The 25,384-nt window shown below is 40.9% G+C and overlaps 1 protein-coding gene and 1 long non-coding RNA gene across 3 annotated transcripts in view; one reads left to right on the forward strand and one right to left on the reverse strand.

Moving 5' to 3' along the window:
* The window catches only part of VWA8 (von Willebrand factor A domain containing 8), a 357,448-nt gene that overhangs the window by 300,873 nt on the left and 31,191 nt on the right, over window positions 1-25,384 (forward strand). The window contains exons 38-40 of one of the 2 annotated variants that reach the window (XM_014866869.3): window positions 8,598-8,706; window positions 12,294-12,450; window positions 18,397-18,505. In XM_014866869.3, the coding sequence (XP_014722355.3) occupies window positions 8,598-8,706; window positions 12,294-12,450; window positions 18,397-18,505 (375 nt within the window). The remainder of the gene's footprint in view (window positions 1-8,597; window positions 8,707-12,293; window positions 12,451-18,396; window positions 18,506-25,384) is intronic. The other variant, XR_011492999.1, reaches the window with a different exon arrangement.
* Window positions 1,896-4,414, reverse strand: LOC139039794 (uncharacterized). Its single transcript, XR_011493000.1, has 3 exons — window positions 4,279-4,414; window positions 3,510-3,554; window positions 1,896-2,013 (listed from the first exon to the last, which is right to left on the reverse strand). It is a non-coding gene; the product is annotated as an uncharacterized lncRNA (long non-coding RNA).

The following is a 25,384-nucleotide window of genomic DNA, read 5'->3' on the forward strand; positions in this document are numbered from 1 at the left end:
ACCAGTAATGCAGCCATTTGCTTATTCACCGGACGTGTACTGAGCTGTTGCAATATGTGAAGACTGTGCCAGGTGCTAAAGATGATACAAAGAATAAGACCCAGTCCTGCCCTTTGGATGTTCACAGCCTAGAATCAATGCCAGTTTAATACCTAGCCACATATTCCCACACACCCCATAGCACCAACTTACTGTAATTCTGTTTATCACTGAAATATTTTCTTTTAAAAATATATGAATGTATGATAATAAGGGGCTGACCCCGTGGCACAGCAATTAAGTTCGCACGTTCCGCTTCGGCAGCCTGGGGTTTGCTGGTTCGGATCCCGAGTGTGGACCTGCACACTGTTTGTCAAGCCATCCCACATATAAAGTAGAGGAAGATGAGCATGGATGTTACCTCAAGGCCAGTCTTCCTCAGCAAAAAGAGGAGGATTGGCAGCAGATGTTAGCTCAGGGCTAATCTTCCTCAAAAATAAAAACCAAAAAAAAAAAATATATATATATATATGGCTGTATGATAATAAAAGTGTACACATTACAGTTACTTAATATAAGTGTTTTTCCCATGCTCCAAATAGTGTTTTATACTCTTAGCCCATTTGAGCTAGTGCAGCAGCCTGGAAGTTTCCCTCATGCAATGAGCCTTAGAGCACATACCATAAATGCTCTCAGCTAATGAGCAACATACCACACTATCCTAAGTTCTGTGTGCGCACAGTGCCTATAGTTTATTTCTCTGTGGCCTCTCCTTATGCTATTATTTTATATCCGGATTAGTAGTTTTGGCCTGTAGTGGCTGTCAAAAAGTCTGTGAGAGTGCTGGGCGTGTGGGAAGCAAAGGAAGAATATATTGCTGGATGTTAAAACACAGGTTTTATGAGAACTCTGTGTGCCTCGAAGAAATGGTTGAGGAAACTCAGCGTAAACATCAGTAGGCAGTGGCTTCATAAACATTATTATAGCCTGAGATGGCGAAGCAACAATTATCTGAAGGATAGCTGGAGGAAATGAGGGCTAGTGGCATAATGTGACTTTAACAGAAACAAAGAAAATGGAAAACCAGTTGCCAATGTTTGATGCTGGAAATACCTGTCAACAGGGAGTGTGCCGTGATCACCTGTCCAGCACTGACTCAGTTACGTTCCTATTTTCAAAAGAATTCTCCATGCTAAATCCATTTGCATGTAGTTGTAGCCAGTGCTTCCAGGAATTTTTAGAACCTGGGTCATATTTAAAACCCCCTTTTGCTTCCACTACTGGTAGGAGTGGCTTTTCTACTCCCCCTGCCTTTTCCTAGCTACACTTAACAGCCTAGAGCATTTTATTGACGTGGAAAGCACAATGGCTTTAAAAATTACAAGATAAGTTTTGTGTTTTGGACAGAGCACAGATTTCAGCATGAGACTGAAATCACCTGGCCAGGAAATGCCATCAGAGGTCATTTGGCTTCAATAATGATACAAGTACATGGCAAGAGATTGTCTCTGCGTATGGCCACCTTGCATACAACAAAAGCAAAGCATCTGCGCACTATTTGCTGTAGCTGAAGTGCCCTTGCATTGCTAACATTTTCCTTGGCCATGGAGATCTGATGGCCTGCTGAATTCACCCTAGTGTTGGATGTTAATCTTTGAAGGCTTTTAAAAATAAAGGAGGCAAAAATAGAGAGAGTAAGAATACTTAAGACCTGACAGTTTGCCCCACCTCCGCTGTCTCTGAATTTAATTAGCAGTTGTTTTTGTGAGAATACTTAGAATACTGAATGTGCTCCTGTCAAGTGGCAGCAGGAGGGGTGCATTTCTGTGCCAGTAAACTGTTGCCATGCCAATAATTTGTGGTTTTTTTAACATGTGTTTTTGACACTCACCTACACACAAGGATAACAACATTTGGTTTCCCTTAAAGATTTGTTTGTAATTAGAGCATCTTAACCCATGAAATATCTTCTTGATTTCATCATCTACGCTCCATATTCTCAGATTTTCCAAAAGTATTCTTCGTCTTTTGTTCCTGTTTGAATTTAAATAGAAGAAAGAGATGAATAAAGTACTCTATAGTAAGTGAGAGGTTGCTTTGGATGAATTCTGCAACCTCATAATTTTATTTTGGACGGCCATTCAAACAGCTCTGTCTGAGCCAGAGAGCAAGGAGAGAGGCCACTATCCACAGACTCGGAGGCCATGGCATGGAGTCATCTCAGGCCCAGCAGGGGGTCCAGCCAGAAACTGAGCTGAGGCCTTGGTAGGGATCAAAGTCAAGCTGAGGGAGGTGCAGGATCAGGATTTAAGAACAACCCAGAGCCAACGGAGCCATGTGTTTCCTGCCTCTGTTAGGAGATGGCTCTTTACTGACCAGTGGCTGGGCCCCGCTGTGCTGTTTGCCAATTATGGGCTGGCAGGAGACAGCGAGGAAGAATCCCAGCACACAGCCAGCTGCCAGCTTCTTGTGGAGAGGATTGTATACAGAAGAGCAAACTCATATTCCGTCTGTGAGCAGCCTCCCACACATGCATTTAATACATATTTATTAAGCATCTATTATGTTCAAGGATGTATGTATAAGCCACTGTGCCAAGTACTACTGTCAGATAATAAAAGGGAAACTAAAATATTCATAAATTGATATTTTACCCTCCTTTTAGTCTAAGTCTGTGAAATCTATAAAGTTTCGTTCATTTGATTGGACTGGGTGTTTTTGTTGCATAGTAATGGACTTAGTGAAGAGGGTCATTCCAGTGAGAAAGTTCTTTGTCAGAAACTATAAAGTCAAATAGAAAAATAACATAGGATGCATAAAGAGATGTATTTCAGAACATCACATCAGATAGAGGAAGGGGGATGTTTGGGGTTACAGTTTCAAATATTTTCAAATATTTACCAAGCACATCACTTGTGCCAGAAAGCAAAATATGCGTAAGTCTCTAGGAGTGTTCAAGCAGAAAGAAGAGGGTAAGATACAGAGTTGGGTTGAGTTTGGGGAGGTGGGCAAAGCGGCCCAGCTCAAAGTCAGTAGGGAGAGGCTGCTGCTTGACTTGAAGAAGCCCGTGAGAAAGGACAGGAACCTTTTCTATGCCAGAAGACACTCCCTGCTCCATCAGAGCAGAGCTGCTCCAGTGCAGACCACAGACCACCTATTCTGCTTCTTACCTGTAATGTTGCAATAGCCCAATTGGCATTTGTCTTCAGGGCCAGGGAATAAGCCTAGTATGCCCCCTGCCCACTCCCTACCCCTGCCTCTGCATGCTTGCGGATTCCTAGACTTTCAAAGGAAAGACTTAATTTCTCAATTAGTGATAAAAGCAGTTGCAATGTGAGTGACCTTTGGGGTTAATTGTTTAGTGCGAATGAGTATCAGCTACAGTACAGTTGTTTAATACCAGTGATCAAAAATCAAATCCTTCCCTGTGTTTTGTGAGTGAGGAAGGATTAAAGATGGCAGGAGGTCATTGAGTATTTAAATGCAAATGTTGCCACCAGCCAGGGAAGAGCTGAAGATAAATTGCATACCTGATGGCTTTGCTAGAGACTGAAGTTGGAACACGCAGAAGCTACCTATGGACAAAGATATTTTTGTCACGCATTATCATTGTAGAAGCTACATGTTAGTTATGATAACTCAGTGAGGATCAGCTTTTTTTTAAACTACCTGTCTTTATATGAAAGACTATCATTCCTAGGGACATATTAATGTGAGTCTTATTCTATCTATGAAAGAAATTTCTAACTTGTGGGTAAGAATAACCCCAGACAATAATATGTTTCAGGCAGATGTGTTCAGTACCTTTTTATGGCCTGTATCACCCTGTGCTGTGACTTTATTCCCCTTTATACAATATCCTCCTAGAAGCAAAGATCATATTTCATGTATCTCCATATCCCAGTGAATAGTAGATGTACAATAAACATACACAGAAATGTTTGAATAAGAGAATGAATGAAGAAATGCATTCAATTGCCTGTTAATCAATCAAGAAAATCGTAGGCAACTGTAATAAGTAGGATTTCTATGCTGATATTATTATGGCAATTTTTGATGTCAGAAAATTCAAAGCACATCTTCATGTTAGAAGTAAGATATCCTCCAAAAGGTCAAGACAATAGCTTCTGCCCTGCTGCCTCTCATTCACCCTTCAATACATGAATCAATTAGTTTGCATGCAATTGACTCCAAGTAGCAGAAAATCCAACTAACAGTAGCTTAAACTAAAGGACATTTATTATTTGCTTATGTAGAAGGTCAGAGGTAAGTGACTCCAGGGCTGGTTCAGTAGCTCACCCGTGCCATCAGAGACGTAGGTTCCTCCCTCCTTCCCTCTGCCACCTTCTTGTTGCCGCATGGTCACCAGATGGAGGCTAAAGCTCTATGCATCACATCCTCACTCTGTGTCCCAAGGCAGCAAGTGCATGTGTGTTGGAGGGAAGAGGAAGGCGGTGCGTCCAGGGCAATGAGACAGCTCTTCTTTCACCTAGGAGGAAAACCTTTCCCAGAAACCTCCTGACACACTTTCTCCTACATCTTAGGTCACATGCCTTCCCCTAGACCAATCACTAGCAAAGGAGAATGGGATTGCTGTGCTTAATTCCTGCCAACCATGATTCATCTGACTTCTGTTTAAAAAGAAGAAAGAGAGAGTGTGTTGGGTAGGCGACTAGAAATGTCTACTGTGCCACACCTAGTCTCCAGCTGGAAAATGGGGATCAGCTCTGCCCAGTCATACCTCCAAGAGCTAACTTTTCTCCAGGATTATATTCTGGCTATTTATATCACTTTACTGATGGTTTTTTAAAAATAATGAACTTGAGGAGGAGCCTGAAATACATGGGCCTTGCCCAGAATTATAGGGCTTCAGTGAGCCATGTCCCTCCCCTGCTCTGGCTTTGCGTTGTTTCACTCTGGAACATTTTTATGAGTTATAATTTACAAGATCCATGTTTTTTCCATTTTAATTCATATGGAAGTGGATAACAATTCTTAGGATTATAGCACACTAACCTAAATGGAAGTAGATTGTGTCAGCTATGAGAAACACCTCAAAGGTGTCAGCGTGTGCATCAATTTGTGTCAAAAGTTGTAAGGGTCCACAATATTTTGTAGTTTGGGGAAAATTTTGATCCATTTAACTGAATACAATAGTGTCTATTTCAGTAATTGGAAAGACTTGCTTGAGCTCTTTCTAGATGAAACCAACCCTCAAAGGAAATGCATTCCAAGTTCTTAACACATTCTTCAAAACATTCAGCGGTTTGTCAACTTTCTGAATGAGCAGTGGCTGTATAGCACACGTCTGTCCCCAGGAAACAAGTTTCCTCAAATAATAGGCCTTCCCTACTATCTGTTCCAGTTTCTGTCCTGGGCTAGACTGTTCTAGGCTTCCTGCTTTGTACCTTTTATGAATCATTGTCAATTCATGTACGAGATGTCCTAAAATGGCTTTGAAAACCCCTTGGCAGAGGTACTCCTCCCCCCCTCACCTAGAGAAATACATTCCTGTGAGTATAATAGCATTCATAAAATGACTCAAAATTAGGTAAACTTCCCAAATGCCTTGCTTTTAAGTAAATATCCCTGGTATTTTATGGTATATGTTTTTCTGAAATAAATCAGGTTTGGGCAGATGATTGTTTTTGTCTAGAATTTGTCAATTTGGAAACATCTCTAGACTCCCATTTGGGGTTGGTGTGGGGCTGCCTTGTTGTTGGCAGTGTAAGTAATGTCATTTCCCAGCAGATGGCCTGGCAAGACACACAGGTGGCAAAGAACACTGTTGCCACTTCCTTTCTGCCCAGAAATTTCATAGCCAATTTTCTGCTTTCCTGATGGCCCATTATTGGTGTCTTTGCAACTTTAAGAGCATGATTTTGGAGGTAACTGAGGGGGCAACTTGAGGGTTTTTTTCTTTTGCCTTGTGCCATCATTTTTATACTCTTTCTTACAAGGCTATACTTTTACAGCCGGATGTATGAAACGTCTAAAGGAGATAACTAATTTTTGATGAAAATAAGCTTACTAGACACATAGGAATTTTCTTTCTATACCTCTTCTGAAGTCCTTTTATTTATTTTTAAGTAATGTACCTGAATACACACACAGACCTACCCCAAAGTGAGGAACGGTCTTTGCAAAGACCTTAAGTTACCTAATTCCACTAATGCTGTCATTGCTCAGACATTGTAGGAACTTCATCTTTTAGAATTGGCCTGTGGAAGAGTCACAACTCTTACAAGCAAACTAGTCTCATTATTGTATAATTGTACCTGGTTTTGAATAAAAACCCAGCTTGATCGCCTTATTTGCCAGACTTGGAATCATCGAATCAGTCAGAGCATGTCAACGCCAGGTGGAATGGTAGAAATCATTTAGTCTAACTCCTTTAGTTTCTAATGAGAAAATGGAGGCCCAGAGAAGTTAATTGTTTTGGCAAAGGGTACGTAGCAAGTTAGCAAATAGTTTATACCAGAAATCAACTCCAAGTATCCATTGGATGTTATTTAAAAATGAAATCTATCTTTAAAGAACACATAATTCCTACTATTAAAGATATTAGAAAAGAATCTGCCATGGATTCTGCAGATCATTCCAGAAGGAGTCCAGAAACGTTTTGAGTAGTGACAGGATTATTGTCATAAATATAACTGTGTGTAAAAAATAAGCTTATCTTCATATTATAATAAATGTATCTCCATATGTAAGTTCCATTGTGTTTGTTTAAAAAATCAGATTGTAGTCATAACTTTTATATAGGTTTCTTAAATTAACAACAGAGTAAAACCCCATCCCAATTTTGAAATGTTCCTTGTTTTTCTCCTTTCTCATGGAGAACACCTGCAGGATGCTACAAAGCTCTCCAAACAGTATCTCCCAGGCTGAGGCAAGGTTGTCCTTGTGCTGTGCTATCCAATGAGATAACCAGTAGCCACATGTGGCTATTTAAATTTAAACTTTAGTCAATTAAATAAAATTAAAAATTCAAGTCCTCGATAACTCAATAACCACCTTGGGGTAATGGCTACCGTATTAGACACCACAGTTGTAAAACATTTCCATCAACACAGAAAATTGTAGTAGTCCTGGTCTAGAATTCTTGTAGTCAGTATGCATAGTTTAATTTACTGCATATCTCTTATATTACCTCTGGACAAGTTGGAAAGCGGTGGCAAGTTTTGGGGAAAGTATTTTAAATGTTCATTTGTTCTCCAAATGTTGCTAGCTATTCTGCATAGTTTAATTTTAAAAAGGAGAAAAAAATTATTTTCACCTGTTTTTAGAGCATGATTGTGTGTGTAGAATTCATATCAATTATCATGTCCTGGCTGCTAAATTTTCTTAAAGTATGCTGAAGTGATGATAAAAACTCTGTTGATGCTGCCAAAGCTATTGGCAGAAAGGTCCAGTTAATGAAAATCTCTTTACAATGTCATAACATTTGAAATGAACTAGTCTGGACATAAGACAACGGAAGTTATGTTGAATTCATTCTTAATATCCATTTTATTTGCAAAGACCTTAAGTTACCTACCTTCCTTCATTAACCCTGCCATCTAGAATGAAAAGTCTATGTACTAACAAGGAATGGGTGAGCTCTAAAGGCTGGTCTGGCATCATGCTTCAGGTCCATTGGCAAGTTCCCCTGCTCTAATGTAAGCAATTGGAGAGCAGTGACCAATCCTCCATGGCTTTTGTAGGCCCCATGGTATTTCGCATGATGTCCTGTCAGTACATTTTCTGTAAGTCTTATTTAAACAAATAAATGGATATCAGATCTCGTCTACCCTGAAAATCATTACGTTTGAGAACAGGCTCAGAGGGTACATGAAACATGACTACTTTGAGTCACTGAACTGATGACTAGCGTTGGAATTCCTGTGTGGTTATCAGTCCTTTTCGTGAATCTGTGCTGAATGAAATTAGGAACCAATGAGCCACTGGCTCTCACAGAGGAAGGCCAAAGTACCGCTTATTCTGTTCAAACTGCAGGAATGGTCAATCCGGTTTTAAAATAAAGATGAGTTAGGAAAGCTACAAAATACCATAATAAAATTAGAGTGTCTCCAGAAAATAAATAAGCAGTTTCTAGTGTCTGTGCATATAACAACACTTAATATTTCACTAAGGCACATGTAGATACATTTTCTGTTTTTCTTTTCCATGTATTTTATATAAAACGACATTTCTCAGAGGAATGGGATTTCTTTGGAAACTAAATAGGTAAATATATATCAGCTATGACTCAGCCAAGCAGTGACCCTTTAAAACCATTGGGAGAGTGTCGGTCTCTGGTGAAATCCATTTTTCTTGCTTCTGGTAGGTCTTGTTCCCTGTGTAAGTGCCCGAGGCATGTTATGCACCAAGAGAATTCTGAAACTGTAGCCCAGCCCAGCTCTTTTTCTTTTTTTAAAGGAATTTTTTAAAAAATTAAATGTCTCCTTCCAAAAATGTGATGAAATTTTTGCCAGACACTAACAGCATCTATTATGTCCTGTGGCCTGGGGTTATGAGATATCTTAAGGACTTAGAGGAAAAGAATTCTTCTTTCTGTCCTGCAGTTCCTGGTGTTGGTCATGGATAGTGATAATGTCTCAATTCTTCATTTTTAGATAACAATCAACAGAGATAGTGGTGAAGACGTGAGTTCCCCCAAACATGGGAAGGAGGACCCAGACAACATGCCACATGTGGGCGGCAATACTTGGGCTGGCGGAACAGGTTGGTTGCACTGGCATTCCCCCTGGTCAGACTTCCTGAGACTTCACAAGCCCATGTAGACAGCACACCACCCCTAAGAAGGGTCAGGGACCAGCTTGCCTTCTCTGCCTCCCCCATTAGTCACCTGGATCATGCTTTTGCCCTCTGTCTCAGCATGACATCGAGTCATGGAAAAACCATGGCATTTGGAGTCCCTGGCATTTGGAGACTTTGCTACCCTATGACCTAAGGCCATTCTGACCATCCCAGAGTTGCTTCATCAGTAAATGGGGGATAATATTAACTGCCTCAAAGGTTGTGGTAAGGATTAAATGAGATTATCTTTGCAAAGCCCTGACCACAAGACCTGGCATGAAGAATGTATTCATTAAAAGTGTTAATCCCTTCTTTTAAATTCCGTGCCCTTGGGATCATGCCAGAAATCTATAGTAAATTCTTTCTTGACCAGCTGAGTTTGAAAAGAAATGGTCCTTGTCTTCCACATGTCAGAAGTGAGTATGTTGAGGATGTAGGATTTTGAGATAAGAGAGTGTTTGCGGCTTGAACTGATGGCTGTGGTCCATTACTTCCTCTTGGCTGCCTGACTAGAGCATTGTTCCCATGACTGCTGTCTTCCTCTTTCCTCCGTGGCAGCTGGAGCAGACACATCTGCTGGGCCACAGGAATAGGGCCAGACTGTGCGCACACTGTCTGATCTTATCTCAGCCGTGAGGAGTGCTGGCGTGAGCTCCGTGCTTCGCTTTCCCTTAGGATGGTCTCTGCCTCTTGGCCTTGACAGCCTTGGAGGAAATGAGTTTCTGTGCTGGGACAATGTGCTATCAAATAGGTCTGTGGACTTCTTGCCTACTTTGTTTATTCACCAAGCATGAGCTCTAAAGAAAGGGTATTTTTAGAAATGTCCTTTGATCTGGAAATTAGTGTCAAGCCAGCAAGATTTAATCCATATGGGATGCATTGTGGAACGAGCTGGCCAGATGTAGGTTTACCAGCAGTGGACTACTCTGGCATGGAGGTTTTTGCTTTTTATTCAGTTTGAATCTGCTACTTCACATCTCCGACCAGGCTGAAGACCCTGCTTTTGCTTCCCCTAGCCTTTATTTTTCTATTTTTCAAGTCTCCTTTGCTTCAGATTCTTTTTCTTTGTGTCATTCTTTTCCCTCAGAATTCTCTACATTGAACTTAGTTCTGACCTAACAAGTCATTTGATTCCCTTCTCATCACCAAAGCCCCTCCCTTGCCTATTCCCCCCCTTATCTTCTGAACTGATGAAGGATGTCTAAGGTCAGCTTCAAGATTATGCCTTGAACTCTCGAACCTCTGGCAAGCATTTCCATTTAAGTAGTACAAATTAAAGGCTCTTGGAAGTGGAGGTCATGAAGAACTCTCTCCTGGTGCTGGCTCCACCCCAGTATGACTTTCTCGAGGGACCATGTGACTCATGCTGACCATCACTCACACCAGCTTCTAAAGGGTTGTGGGTCGTTTCCTCCTTTCACTAAAAATGATGTCATCTCAGCGCCTAGGAAGTTTTAAGCTCTAATTCATGATCCACCTATATACCCACGGGGAACCTCCTGTAGGAAGGGAGTCAGGTCACAGAAACAGCTTTTCCACCTCCAGCTCATTGTCATTGTTCAGTTACTGGTCCCCTCTGCATACAGGCTGTCCATGAGTGAGAGCCAGGAATCACACACATCCAAGAAGGAATTTTCCAACACCAATTTCTAAATGAAAATGAAATAAGATGTGCTCGATTCAAAGGATAAACATACTATAATTGATAGGCTGTTCTCATGGTATTTCCCAAAAGGAAATGACCTACCTGGACTTTGATAAGGGAAGCAGTGCATGCTGAGTTCTTACTTTTAACTTATTAGACCAATTAAGGCTCCAAGGGAGAAAAGAAAAATGTAACATAATTTAACCAAAGCCTAAAAGCTTTCAAAATTTCCACTTTATGAAACTTAAAAATGATCTCATTCTATGTGACTGGAAGTTGTCTAAATAGTAATAGTAAGAGTGATCACTCGTATAGCTCTTACTTTGTGCCAAATACTGTTCTAAGCATTTTAGCCTCATGACAATCACATAGAGTAAATAATATTAGTATCTCCATTTTACAGATGAGGAGACTGAGACCCAGAGTAGTTAAGGAACTTCCCTCAAGGACACATGACTAGTGGTGCATCGGAGCCAGGATTCATACTCAGGCCATCTGGCTTAACTATACAATACTTTACTATATAATGCTAGAATATACTATACTACACTATAGTATACTATACTACATTACACTACACTATACTATACTACACTAACTATACTATGCTATACTACTGGATACTATACAGTATTATGCTACCCCTCTAATATTGGATTCTTTGCTAAGTTCTCAAGTTATGTGTGAATGAACAAAAGAAACTGATTACTAGTATTTTTATTTGTATACAGCAGGGATAATAAACTGGTAGCCCAGAGGCCAAATCTAGCTAATATATGCATTTTGGGGGTCACTGTAATATTTTAACATAATTTGAATTTGAGTGTATTTAGACAAGGCAAGTCCTCTCTAGTTAGCCAAGTCCTCACTACTTCTTATAATATCACCTACCTGGTCTTCTAGGCACTTAATTTATATTTACAACATAAGTAGTTTATACAATATTACACCATGCTCACTTACAAGCATGTAAACTTAGGTTTATATTGAAAAACTGTTCTGAAGCTGGCAGTGTTTATCTGTTGTATATTACTCTGGGCTAAAAGTCAAAGTTGGTTTAGTAACTGACTTCTAACTTTGGCTAAGCCACTGATAGGAGGTCATGAGTAGGTTGCTTAACCTCTCTATGCATTATTTTTATCATTTGCAAAACAGAGGAAATGGTTTCTATAGCGTAGCTGTCTTTCTCTTATTTTAAGGAAAAATAGGGTAACGTGAGAGAAGAGGAGTATTGTTCATTTAATTAACAAATACAAGCTAAGTATTTATGATGTTCAAGCTACTCTTATAGGTGCAGAGGTACAAAGATATATAAAATATGATCCCATCCATCATATAGTTGGAGAGAAAAGAAAAATATGTGGGGTTTTTGGGTTTTTTTGCTTGACGAAGATTGGCCCTGAGCTAACATCTGTGCCAATCTTCCTCTATTTTGTATGTGAGTTGCCTCCACAGCATGGCATGATGAACAGTGTGTAGGTCTGTGTCCAGGATCTTAATCCACAAACCCCAAGTCACTGAAGCGGAGTACACAAACTTAACCACTATCCCACTGGGCTGGCCCCAAGAAAAATACATTTTAAAGGGTAACACAGGAGTACTGATCCCTGTGAGATAGAGTCATCAGATAAGGTGTCGTGAAATTTGGACTGCTAGCAGTCCAAATATAAGTAGGATTTGGCTAGATGGGGAAGGGCAAAAGCATCCTAAACAGTGGGACACCATTTGTTTGCAGAAGAAGATCATTTGAATAATTATTGGTTAAGTATAATTAATATTTCACAGGACTGCCTTAAATTCATGATCTGACTTTTGTTTTGTAGTCCTGATCAGACTCACCACTTGAATTTTCATGGTTTCCTCCCAGGGGGAAGAGACACTGCAGGTCTAGGTGGCAAAGGAGGTCCTTACCGGCTGGATGCAGGCCATACAGTGTACCAGGTCTCTGAGGCTGAGAAAGATGCAGTTCCTGAGGAGGTGAAGAGAGCTGCGAGAGAGATGGGCCAGAAAGCGTTTCAGCAGAGGTGAGTGGTCCCCGTTGCCTCTAGAGTGATGTTTGCCGCCGTGGTGAAATATCCTAGTGGACCCTGAGTAGACCCAGATTTGTGTGATTCTCCACCTTATGCAGCAACTTGGACCACAAACTAAATCTGTAGCTACCTCCCTCCCTAACGGAGACAGCCAAGTGAACATAATCCCCCATTCTTTCTACTCAGGCTCTTTTAAGTATATTGATTACATATGACTATGTAGAAGAAGGAACTGAGCACGTTAGAAAGTAAACCTGAAGATATTTCTCTTAAGAGAAATTAAAGCACAAATCACTCCATCCACATCTGTTCCTAGCCACATAGAGAATTCAGATACCTCTACATGATGGTCCCTTTCTGCCCTCAGGAATCTTGTAGACTTAAGTGGAGACAGGACTAGCGCACACACACACACACACTCTCACCCTCACACACACTCCTGTTGAGTGCTGACATCACAGAGTGCAGAGTCTGCCCTTTGGCAGTGCAGAGAAGGGCAAGGTCAGTGGGCTGATGTGAGGTGGGGCCTGAGCTTAGCCGGGATTTGGCCATTCCAGAAAGGGAAAACTAAATGAGCAGAGGCACCAGGGTAGGATGAGCATAGTGTCTATGGTGGAGAGAGCCAGCTTGCCTTTCCAGGATAAAGGATACCAAGTGGGGGTGGTGGGCAGTGATTGAATAAGGAGGCCCTCTTGGTGGGTGGAGGCCTTGAAATCTGGCCCAACGAGCCTGTGGCTTTCAGATGATCTGGAACAATTCTGGGCTACTTTGATTGAAACCATCTAAAAAATGAAAAGAATTCACATGATGCTTTCACTAGACATCCACATGTGTTCTTCGGCTAAAAGTGAAAAATACCAAAGAACCGGCAATATCTCCTTCAGGATTGAGGGACTTGGTAGTGGTTTGGGAGGCAGATTTACATCGTTGAGCTCAATGAAAGGATCTGGGTGCAATTAGAAAAAAACATGCTCAAGTGTATGTGTTATGAAATTCCTCCCACGTAGAACATCTGCTGTTACATTATGTGCCGTGCTTACACATCCTGCAAGTAAACAGTACAGAACAATGGGGACAAAAATGTGGGTCCCTCCTGCCACACCCTCAGGAAAGCCTGCAAGCCTTTGGACCCTCATGTAGTCCACAGGTAAATAAGGCAAAAGTGTTAGCCTCAGCCCTTCTGCTGGCTTCCCTGGAGACCTTGAACCATTTATTTATCCTCACTGTGCTTGAATGTGCTCTTCTAGAGATAGGTGACTTTCCTCTCCCTTCCTCTCAGAGAGATCATGAGGACAGATCACTATGTTAGGAATGAGAGCAGTTTAAACTTCTCGAAAAAATATGGGAAGAATGCTATGATGATAGGTCTTGTTAGAATTAAAATATTGCTCTACATTTCATATAAACAATGAAGTATCCATTTAGGAAAAGAACCAAACAATAGATATGTGTTATTTCCGCCCCCCAACTAATGAGTTCCTATCATTGCCATGTGCAAACTTCACAAGTAAATGTCCAGTCTCAGTTTTTGCCTAAGTGGACAAATGGATCGAGTGCTCTGACACACAAGTAGTTCATGGGGAGGCAGAAAGGCCTTTTCATAGTACTTGGGCACAAGTATACAACCCCTTCTCTGACTTCCATAACACACATAAGAAATCTGGTTTTATTCATTGCCCCAGAGGGGAAAGAAGTCGAGGAGCATCTGTGATAATAAGGCAACTAAATTTAGTGGATGTAAGAGAGGAAAGGGAAGAGATCAGGAAGGGAGTAAGTGAGAAAACCCTACACCTGTACTAATTGCTGCCGAGAAGACTGTAAGTCCAGGTGAAAGAGAATACCATAAGGGGGGTGACAGGCAGAGGAGGCGGGCAAGGGTGGGGGAGAAGAACTGAAAACACGGAGACCCTGAGAAAGACAGGGCGGAGGAAAGCACAGAGAGGAAAATGTGCTTCCCACTTTTATGTAATAAATACTCCCATTTGGTGAGTATTCAGTTTAATACTGCTAAAGATTTTTCTTTAACTTTTTATTATGGATCTTTCCAAATGTAAACAAAGTAGAAAGAAACATATAATGAACCCTGTGGACCTGTCCCCCCCAACTTCAAGGAGAAAAATCTGGCTGCCCTCTCAGTCCCCACCCCTAGATTGTTCTGAAGCTAATCTGAGATGTCCTATCTTTTCATCATAAATATTTCAGAATATGTCTCTGAAAGATAAGGACTCTAAAAAAAAAACAAAAAACTATATTATTATCATGTCTAAAAACAGTAATAATTCTTCACTATTATCAAATAGTCCCATTTTAAAGCTATTTTGCAACTCTAGGCAACAATGAGGTCAGATCCCTCCATTTATGCTTTTATAGCGCCCTGTACCTCTTCTCCATAGTTCTTATAACTCTTTTCTGTTATATTATTATTTGTGCGAATAGTTATTGCCTCCCCACGGACTTTCAGTTCCTTGAGGGCAGGCTGCTTTGCTCTGTAGTATCCCCAGTACCTACACCCAGGACCCGGTACATGGCAAACACTCATGCATATTTGTGGAATGAATAATACGCACATGCCTACTAGTAATGGTATCACCCTTTAAGACACAATTCAGAGGCTGGCTAAAACCAGGCTGACAGCCGACCTATCCATCAGCCTAGAGGTCCACCATGTTGCCTTGCAGAGCCTAATACTACTAATGGGTTCTTGACATCATCTGCATAGCATTTAGTTAGCATCCACTTGAATCTGGATTTCAGTTGGATACCTGTTCCTGTATATCAAGAATTGATTAACTCAGGAAGACTAACAGAAGTAGATGAGCGTAAGACATGCAGACAACAGGACAGAAACATTAAACCAACAAAATATGAATGAAATAGACAGTGAGGTACTTTTATACACTTAGAAGAGTGTTTAAGGTCGGCACAGCTGTGGAAACTGTACCCACTACCACTTACAAAACTAATCAGCCTTATACAGTGGATCTCAGCTTGTGTTTGCTTTCCTCATAATTAATCCAAAATTGTAGTATTTAAGTCTAACCTATAAGAAAAAGTAAAATGAGAACTAAAATTCCCAGACTCTTATGTAACAATAAGTATAACCTTTAAAAGTGTACTGTGCCAACAAAATGCAGTTAGTCCACATAGATCACTAAGATGTGGAGCAGCTGTGCCCTGCACTTTGGAGCAGGGTTAAAGCAGCAGAAAGACATAGTTTCAGCTAGTTTTGTGGGCTTAAGAATATTAGCACTGGGAAGCTTATCTGATCCAGAGGGTAAAATTTCCTGTTTCCTTTCCCCATTCCTTGCTTCAGTCTTCATCTTTCAGAATTTATCAGCTTTGAACACCTTATAGGTGATCTTTCTGAAAGCTGACACAACCTGGAATATGATTTCCAGATTTCTTCATAATGAAAATAGCATGTGGTGTGTTTTTGGGTGCAACATGATCATGCCAGAGGTAGCCCTATAACTGGAGCTAATTCTGATTTCTCTGCAAAGACCAGTCTGCCCGAGGTGACTTGCCAACAGCCTGGCTCCTTCCTTGGCACATCTGTGTGTGTGTATTTTCCCCCTGCTAAAGACAAGCTGTGTCTCTGGTTTTTTCTAATTTCCCTTCTTTGGGAAAGAGCATATTGGCTTCCTGGGTATGAAGGGGTAGGTAGCATATCCTGCAGTATTCATTATACCCAGCTTCTGTCAGCCCTGATGCTTGAGACATAACTTAATCTAATGAAAGTTTATAGAGGGGTTTAAGAGATTGCCAAAACTCAACATAATAGGTCTTGTGAGGAGGGCAAGTGCTATACACATGCTTCTTGTTCTTCAGAACAGAGAGTAAAGTAGATTTCGAAGAGCACCTTGGCATGTCACCTTAGGTGACAACCATTCAGATAGTATTTACCTTTTGATACTCAGTGTTTTCTAAGTACTATCCAACAGCATTTATTCGGTGCCACTGTGTTCCAGGCGTTGTGCTAGGTACCGGAGATTCAAAGAAAAAATAAGATTTATTTCTTCTCCAGAGGAATAGATGAGAAAATATCAGTGTGCAACATATGTAGTAAATGCATTTCTCATTAAATTTTTGGTCCGGTTATACACACACATGTGCGTTTGTGTGTGCTAAATCTCAATGTAAAGCGTATTTCCTATTGTGGAAAATAAAGTTTGAAAATACTGTGACAGAGGGAAATAGACGCGTCTACCAAAAGCAATGAAGTTCCATAGTAGGTCTCTGTAGAAGACACGTGAAAGGAGTGATCAGTTTTACTGGAGGGATCAAGCAAGACTTCATAGGATGCGGCCTTCTAGCTGGATCTTGAAACCTGAGCTGGTGTTCGCTAACCTAGGCCGGGAGTAGGGCAGGATTGCAAATCTGCCCTGTGGCAGTCAAGGCCTGACCCAGTGTGCTTCTAATAAGCCTCTAGAACTCTGCCCTGTGATGGATGGATTGATGGATGGATTCTTCCCAGTGCTCAGCCTGACAGGAAGGAGTAGAGACCTTTCATTCTCATTCAGCATTTGGGTTTCTGTTCCAGCCCAAAGTGATATATATATACTTTAGATAAGAGTCTCAGCTATACACCTAGGATCCGTACCTCCAACACTGCACGCATGCGTGTGTGCACAGACATACACACACCGCAGTTTAGACTGTTTGGTTGTTGTTAGGCTTTGGAGACATGCATTCATTACTTCCTGTCCTAGTATCATCACCCTTTACATTTATAGAAATTTATAGAAATGCGTGATCAAATTGGTTCATTATGGATATAACACTATAAAACCCAAGAGAGGTTCGCTCAGTGAATGAACCTTTTGATTAATTTAAGAGGCTGCATTTTAAATTATCCTGAGTCTTATTTTTATTTCAGTCATCCAGTCATCCGTTTCAATTTATTTGGAGCACCTATGATATGCTAGGTACCATGTTAAGCACTCTACGTATAAAGATGAGAAAGACTCAGCCTTTACCTAAAGGAGCCTAGTTGGAGAGACAGGAGGCCGACAACTGTAGCATATGGGTAGTAAATGCTCTGACAGAGTTAAGTGTGAAGTGATACGGGAGCACAGAAGACAGACTTGGGGATCAGTGCAGGCTTCCTAGAGGAGGTCATCGTTGATTTGAGTCTTGCAGAGTAAGTGGGAGTTATAGGAGAAGAGGCAGGGAGAGGAAGCTCCACATGGGAGAGGAGCCTACACAGGAGCTCCGAGTCACAGGCGCATGATGCGTTCAGGGAACTGCAAGTGCGCTGGCGGGGCTACAGTGGAAGCAAATGATGAAAAGCGATAAAAAGTAACACTGTACTGGGAGAGGATAGAATTTCAGAGCCACAATTATATTAAAACACAGTTATCCTACTAAAAGTACACAGTCAGCAATTTCAGAAAACCCTCATATTTTACGTAGCAACACATTAAATTACATTGTTCAGGCCTGGCTGTTATCTTGGTCAACCAAATTTATGTCCTTGGTCTTAAAAAGCAGCCCATGGGAACTCTTCTAGGAACCTGCCACATGAACTGACCAGCTGCCAACATCGTGACATGTCTTTGGAATATAGCAATGGTGTGCTACAGAGCTGACTCACTGGCTTATGAGAGCCAATTGCACGCATTTCTTTCTAACTCAGTTCTCAGTGACTTCACTGTCGGTAGCTTGAAATCTATCGTGGTGGGAGTATTTACACCACAGAAATCAGCAAATACTACAAATCGGGGCCTTTTTTTTTGTCCTGGAGGGCGACTTGTTAACCATTTACCAGCACACCACTGGACATTCCCCTCCTTTGAAACTCCTAGCTGGAGACATCACTGCTTGCCTTTTCTCCTCCACGGCAACCTGAATTACCAAAGAGTCTAGCAGTAGATGAATGGAAGTAAAAGACCCACATTGCATGATTTCAGCTGTTGTCTTTTTTGCCCCCTCTGATTTCAGGCTAAAGGAGATCCAGATGAGTGAATACGATGCCACAACCTATGAAAGGTTTTCAGGTGCTGTTCGAAGGCAGGTGCACTCCCTCCGAATCATCCTGGATAATTTACAGGTAATCCTCCATTTATGGACCAAGAAAACAATATGGGCCCAAAACTGTTGGAGAAAGTTATCCAAACCCTGATCAGCTAGACAGAAAAATTAATCAATGCCAAAATGTTTGCATAAAACTGCGGGTCATTCCATTGCTTTCTTAGTTGAGTTTTCCAAGGAAAAATATTTAACCTCACCTTCCCTCCTGCCCAGGGAGCAGTAATTTCACCAGCAACCCTAGAAGACACCATATTTCCTCATCCCCCACATATGAGATCTGTAAGCATCCTACCTCTACTAGAAATTCACAAATAGAATTCTCTTCCTACGAATCATTTTACTGTCATTGACTGGAGAGACAGAGGAGCATTTTGGATCAGCCAGGCTGCATTCTCTATGACCCCTGGCTTCTCCTCCCACCTTCCCCCGCCCCACATTACCTGCCTTATTGCAGTTTTAGACTGTGGTTGCCTCAGAACCAGTTAATATTGCCATTGCCCCTAAAAATATTAAGATGCTTCATTATTTTCTAAGCCACGACTTGTGATTCAGAGATTTTACATTTGAAATCGTGTTCTGGCCAATTTGCACAGATAATTAAGGAAGGACTAAGTATTCTCTAAAATCACAAATGAAGTAAGATTATTTTCCCGAAAGAGAGGGAGAAGCCTCATTTCAGGGGAGGAAGGGGCAGGGTTAGGAGCTGGGCAGTGACGTGCTTCTCCACTCTACTCTAGAATCTTCTGTTTCCTTTCCATGAAGTGTTTGAAGTCGATTACCTTCAGTTATACAATTTCCCTCTTTGGTTCTTGTTTATAATTATTCTTTTGGGGGTAAATTTTACTATTATTTGCTAGATATTGGGGGTAAGACATTCTGTGATATAGCCTTTTTTTTTTTTTTTTTGAGGAAGATTAGCCCTGAGCTAACATCTGCTGCCAATCCTCCTCTTTTTGCTGAGGAAGACTGGCCTTGAGCTAACATCTGTGCCCATCTTCCTCCACTTTATATGTGGGACGCCTGCCACAGCATGGCTTGCCAATCAGTGCCATGTCCACGTCCGGGATCCAAACTGGTGAACCCCAGGCCGCCAATGCGGAATGTGCGCACTTAACTGCTGTGCCACTGGGCCCGCCCCTGTGATATAGTTTTAATCCACCATTTAACTCAAACTCTGAGAAAGCCTCATTTTTTGAAAGATCTAAACTCCATCAGGATATTAGGAAAAGTTCTATCATTTCCAAGAGGAAAGGAAGAGGAAAGATCTCTATAATGATTAGCTAAATGTCTAATTTCAAAATCTGAGGAATATTAAGAATTAAGTCATTTGCTTTTTTAAAATCCGTATATGATTATTTAGGATAAAACAGCATAAAATCTTATATACACTGTGTGAACAACATAAACTATGTGAACAATTGAATGGTTGAATTTTCTTCTTTAGTCACTCGCTTAACAAGTGCTCATTGCTTTGGGCATTGAGGGCAACTGCAGGGTGGGCTCTGAGCTGCAGGGCAAGACAATTGGTGAATAAGAGCCACATGAGGTTCACAGGGATGAGGGTAGTGGGAAATGGTGCTTGTCCTATGACTGAAAAGTGAGTATAGTTCAGTCATTCATTCATTTCTTAAGTTCTTAATGCATACCGGGCATTAGAGATAGAAAAGCAAAATGTAACCCCTGCCTTCAAAGAAGGAACACAAAGAAGACAAGCAAATAATTTCTTAAGTTCTGTAGAGAAGTATGCCCATGATGCTATGGGATGAAGGAGGAAAGTCTTCACGGAGAATGTAATGCTTGAGTTCACTCTTGAAAGATGCTGAGGAATTTCCCAGGTGCTTGAGAAGGCAGGGCATTCCAGACATCAGACACAGCATGTACAAGGGCAAGTTGTGCAGTGTGACTGCGAAGAGCATGTATGTGGTGAGAGACAATGGCCAGGGACAAGGCTGGCAAAGTCATAGGGGCCAGATCGTGGCTAGCCCTGGATTCCATGAGAACATGCAAACGGCATTGGGTTTTACCCTGTGGACAGACAGGCCATTGGAGGATTCACAGTACTAGAAAGGATACAGGAATACATTTTTAATTGAAGGAATCCGAATCCTCATCTGGTATTAGTTAATGTCTTGATTGATATTCATTGGACACCGTTCTGTAATTACTTTTACAAACATCATTGCATTTAATCATCACATCAACCCTTTAAGATAAGTGATTATATTTACAAGATCAGCCAAAGGAACAAAAGTCACACCCATTACTGTGACTTCTTACTGTAGAACACAAATTAAGGCTGGGTTAGAATTAAGGTTAGCATTAAGGAGTGACTCCTACTAAACCCCACAGTCGTGAGACCAGTATCAGAAAACAGTGTCCAGTTTTGCTTTCACTTTTAAAAGAGAGAAATAAAAGGAAACTGTGAAGGGCTCAAGGAAGAGCAACAAATAAGATTAAATAGATGGAAAACAGAAATTGGCTCCTAGAGAAAAAATCTGTAAAGGGATTGGGGTTAGTAACTTTCTAAATATCCTCAAATAGAGTAATTATTCCAGGGAAGTTGTTATTCTCTTCTTTTCTGGAAATCTGAAAAAAAGAAAATAGCAAGAAAGAATTTTAAGATATAAGAAAGGGGATAAAAGTAATTTAATCCTTGAGTGAGTACCTACGTGTATGTATGACTTTCATCTCTGGAAATCTTTACAAATAATACCAGCATTTTAATAATAGCAAGCATTTTTTGAGCAATTACCACGTGCCAGGCACTCTATTAGGTGCCTTATATTATCAACCTCATCGTCAAGATCTCCTCCATCATCATCATCACTTAATGACTAATAGTGCCACCTCTGGAACCAGACAACCTGGGTACTGTAAAATGGGAATGATAGATAATAGGGCAGTTAGGAAGATAAACTCATGAAAACTATTTAAAACAGTGCCTAGCACGTAGCATTCTCTGCAGAAGAATTAGCTTCCTCCTTACCTTCGTTGTACTTGCTAATATTCGTCAGCCTGGACTGCGGGCCAGTACTTTACATTCATTGTGCTATTTAATCTTTATAATAAGCAGTAAGTATTATTTTCTACATTTGATAGATAAGGAAACTGAAACATGTAAGTTATTTCAATTCTCACAATCTTATGAAATATGGACATTTTGTTCTTACTTTATACTGAGGGAACTGAAGATTAGAAAGATGATGTAACTTGTCCTGGGTCATGTGGCGAGTGAAGCAAGGTCTGAGCCCAAAGCTCAGGTCCCTCTTATCTGTCTGGTCTCTGTTATTTTCTTCCAACGCTACAGTTATGTAAAAAGTGTAATTCTGACTTTTACTCATAAAACATTTTGCTTTATTATACAAATGGCACACAGCATTCTCAAGTGTTTCCCTTATTGAATTTTCATTTTTAATCCACACAAGTGTTATGCTCAGGTAGGCCATCTAGTCCTCAATTTAGAGAGGTAGTGCTAGTTAAAAATTCAGCTACTGGCCAGGATACAGGATACTGGCTACAGGGACTCATGCAGAATATGAATCTTAACATTGTAACAAAAACATTGGTTCCTTTTTTGGCATCTTCTGCCAGTTCTGTTGGGTTCTAATTGACTAATAACTTACAGCTGTTTTGAACTGCTGTGCAATCCCAGTAACCACGGGTGTTTCCTTGGTGAAGAGCACAAAGTCTGGCCAGGAACTAGCAAATCATCACTTGAGATGACTTTCCAAAGCACAGCTTCGGGCCCACGCTTTGATTCCGAGTGGCTGGGCTGAGATTTGAGGAACAGGAAATGTTGCCATCCATGTTAACGTCTGCTTCAGCATGTGCCTCTGTTGCAGCACAGGTCATCCTTCTCAATTAGGAAAGCTGTCCCCAGTGATCTTCCTTTGCTTCTTGACTGGATTCTATATGGAATATCTTAAAGTCCTGGATAATAGACCTTTTATGAATCAGTAATAAGAATTTTCTCATCGGAATAATAAAGTCTATAATTATTTCAATTATGCTCGGTTCAGAATCTGAATCTCTGATTCCAGCATTCTCTAACAAAAGAAAATAGCCATTTCTACCAAAAAAAGCCACTGATTTTAATCCTGTCTTCTCTCCAGTGTTTTTCTGATCTACAATCAGTAATTTTATTCTCAGGCTAAACTAAATTAGCCTTTCTCTGATTGCTTCGGCTAACATGATATCTCCATGAACCAACAATTATGTTCCTTTTTTTTCCTTGAATGCTTCAAAATGAGCTTGTGTTCAGATAAATACTGTTTTTGAACACTGGCACGTGACATGCACTGTGCTTGGCACTGAGGACACAAAGATTAATAAGATATTGTCCCTGTACTATAGTCTTGAGGAGTGGAGAAAATGGTCACCAGACCAGAATATTTCAGTTTAATATGGTAAGTGTCTAGGCAGAGGAATGCATGGAGTGCAGTGGAAGCCCAGAGGAAGGGGACTCTAGGATAGATTTTGAAGGGAAGCATACATGAACTGAATCTAGAAGGACACACAAGTATTAACCAAAGGAGGGTGAAAACAATGTCCCGGCAGAGGATACAGCATAGACAAAGGCAGGAGACTGCATGGTCTCAAGAATGAGCTGAGGGCCAGTCACAAGCAGGATACCACCTAGTGTGAATGCAGACGAGGACTTGAAGCTGAGAGGCAGGTAGTTGCCAGGTAAGGAACTTAGACTTTATTCTGCACACCCACTTTGCTCATATGTAAAGAATGGAAAGAATTTCCCCATTCCTTGTATTTAGTCTATAATAACGGTGTTTCATCCAGTGGACATTTAGTGAATATCTATTTTTCCTAAGGGTTCTTGCCTTCAATGACTAAGCAAGGGAAGAAGACATGTATAGTTGTAATAAAAGACACAACATGGAAAATGCCACAGAAATGTTTTAAACAAAGTGCTATGGTTATGTAGACAAATGTGTGAGCAATTTCTAGACTGGATAGTTAGGGAAAAACTCACAGAGGAAGTGTCATTTGAGCTGGACCATGAAGGATGAGCTCGGTTTCAATTGGTAACCTCTAAGGATGGGAGTAGAAGGGCAGTCTTGACCAGAGCTTCTCAAACCTTCGGTGGAGAGGGGCCAGGTTTTTTTCTAATTGATCATGAACCAATACTTTTATAAAATAAAATAGAAATGAATTACTAAAAAAAATGGTGTAAAAAATAACATGCAAAATACAAGCCCATATTACATTCAGCAAACATAAAGTTACTTTGTCAAGTTGCCATACAAATTTCTAAATGCTTACTGTCAATTTCTGTTACTTATTTCATCATGGGCCAGTAACAAACCCATGCTTATTACAAGCGAAGACAGTTTGTATAGCTCTGATCTAGACAGAAGAAACCTATGAGCAGAGGATGAAGGCTTGAAGACAAGGCTGTTTGGAGAATGGCAAACAGTCCAGAGTGACTAGAGTTCAGAGTTTTGGGATGGGCTTGGAGACAGTGGGTGGTGGGCATGAAAAGTAGAGAGAAGGTTAATCTGCGAGGGCCTTGAGCACCATACTAACTGTATTCTGTAATCACTGAGGAGTGTGAACACAATTGAGAAAGAGAGTGGTATGGTTAGAGCTTCCTTAGGAAGCTTCATAGCCATGGAGGGAGAAAGTATCAGAGAGAAATGGAAGCCAGGAAATCAAATCATCAAATTACTTCAGCTAGGGTCGGCCCCAAGGCCGAGTGGTTAAGTTCACGCACTCCACTTTGGCGGCCCCGGGTTCTACCGGTTCGGATCCTGGATGCGGACTGGACACCACTCATCAGCCCATGCTGAGGTGGTGTCCAACACAGCGCAACCAGAAGCACCTACAACTAGAATATATAACTACATACGGGGGGCCTTGGGGAGAAGAAGAGGAAAAAGACAGAAGATTGGCAACAGATGTTAGCTCAGGTGCCAATCTTTAAAAAAAAAAGTTACTTATTCAGGTGAGAAATGATAGGAACCCAAACCAGGGTAATTGAAATGAAAAGGAAAGGATGGGACAATTTGGAGGTCAGGAAAGAAGACAGTGACTGATTGAATGTGGGAGGACAGCGATGGTGAGGTTTTCTAAGTCCTCAAGGACAGAAATAGAGAACACAGGAAGAGGAGAGACTTGTGGAGAAATCAGATGTTTGGTTTGGATGTTATTATGTTTTCTCACTACTGGGACACCTATGTAAAAATGTCAAGCATGATATTTGAAGATTTTAAGATGTGAATCTGGAGTTTGGGAGCAAGGTTAGGACTTAGGACCAGAGAGAGGGTTGCATAGCTGTATCAATATCTATATCTGTATTTCTATGGTCATCTGTACAGAGGAACAGCCCAAGCCAAGAGAGAAGATGTCTTGAGTTGAGATTATAGAGCTAAGAGGAAGGAAAGATGAAAACAGCCAAGTGAAGAACGTCTGCATTTCAAGGGAGAGCAGTAAAATGCCCGTTACTCGTCCTTTGCGCATGAGTGGGCTCATCACTCAGCACACAGCATCAGTGACCATGAGAGGACAACTTCAGCTGAGTGCAGCCTAGAAATACAGTCCTGACTTCCAGACTGTGTGAGCACAGGCATCTAACTCAGTCTTCGCCAGATGCCAATTAAAATGATTAAAATAGTAAAAAGCAGTTAACAGTGAAACAACCAGGTGACAGTAGAAATTAGGGAAAGGTGCTAGTGACATGCAAGAAGCTTTGAAGAATTTATGCTAAATATAGTGTGAGGTGACTCCTATGAATGACAGTACCAAAGACAACTCAAAAACCTTCCTAAGAAATAGTATTACTAGCAGTTAAGTGCATGAGACCCAGCAGAATCATACTTACATCCCTTAATTGAAGAGGCAGGGAGTAGAAGAGCGAGCCCTAGAGCTGGTGAGGCACAGATCT

The sequence above is a fragment of the Equus asinus genome, chromosome 11, assembly GCF_041296235.1.
Source record: "Equus asinus isolate D_3611 breed Donkey chromosome 11, EquAss-T2T_v2, whole genome shotgun sequence".
NCBI lineage: Eukaryota > Metazoa > Chordata > Mammalia > Perissodactyla > Equidae > Equus > Equus asinus.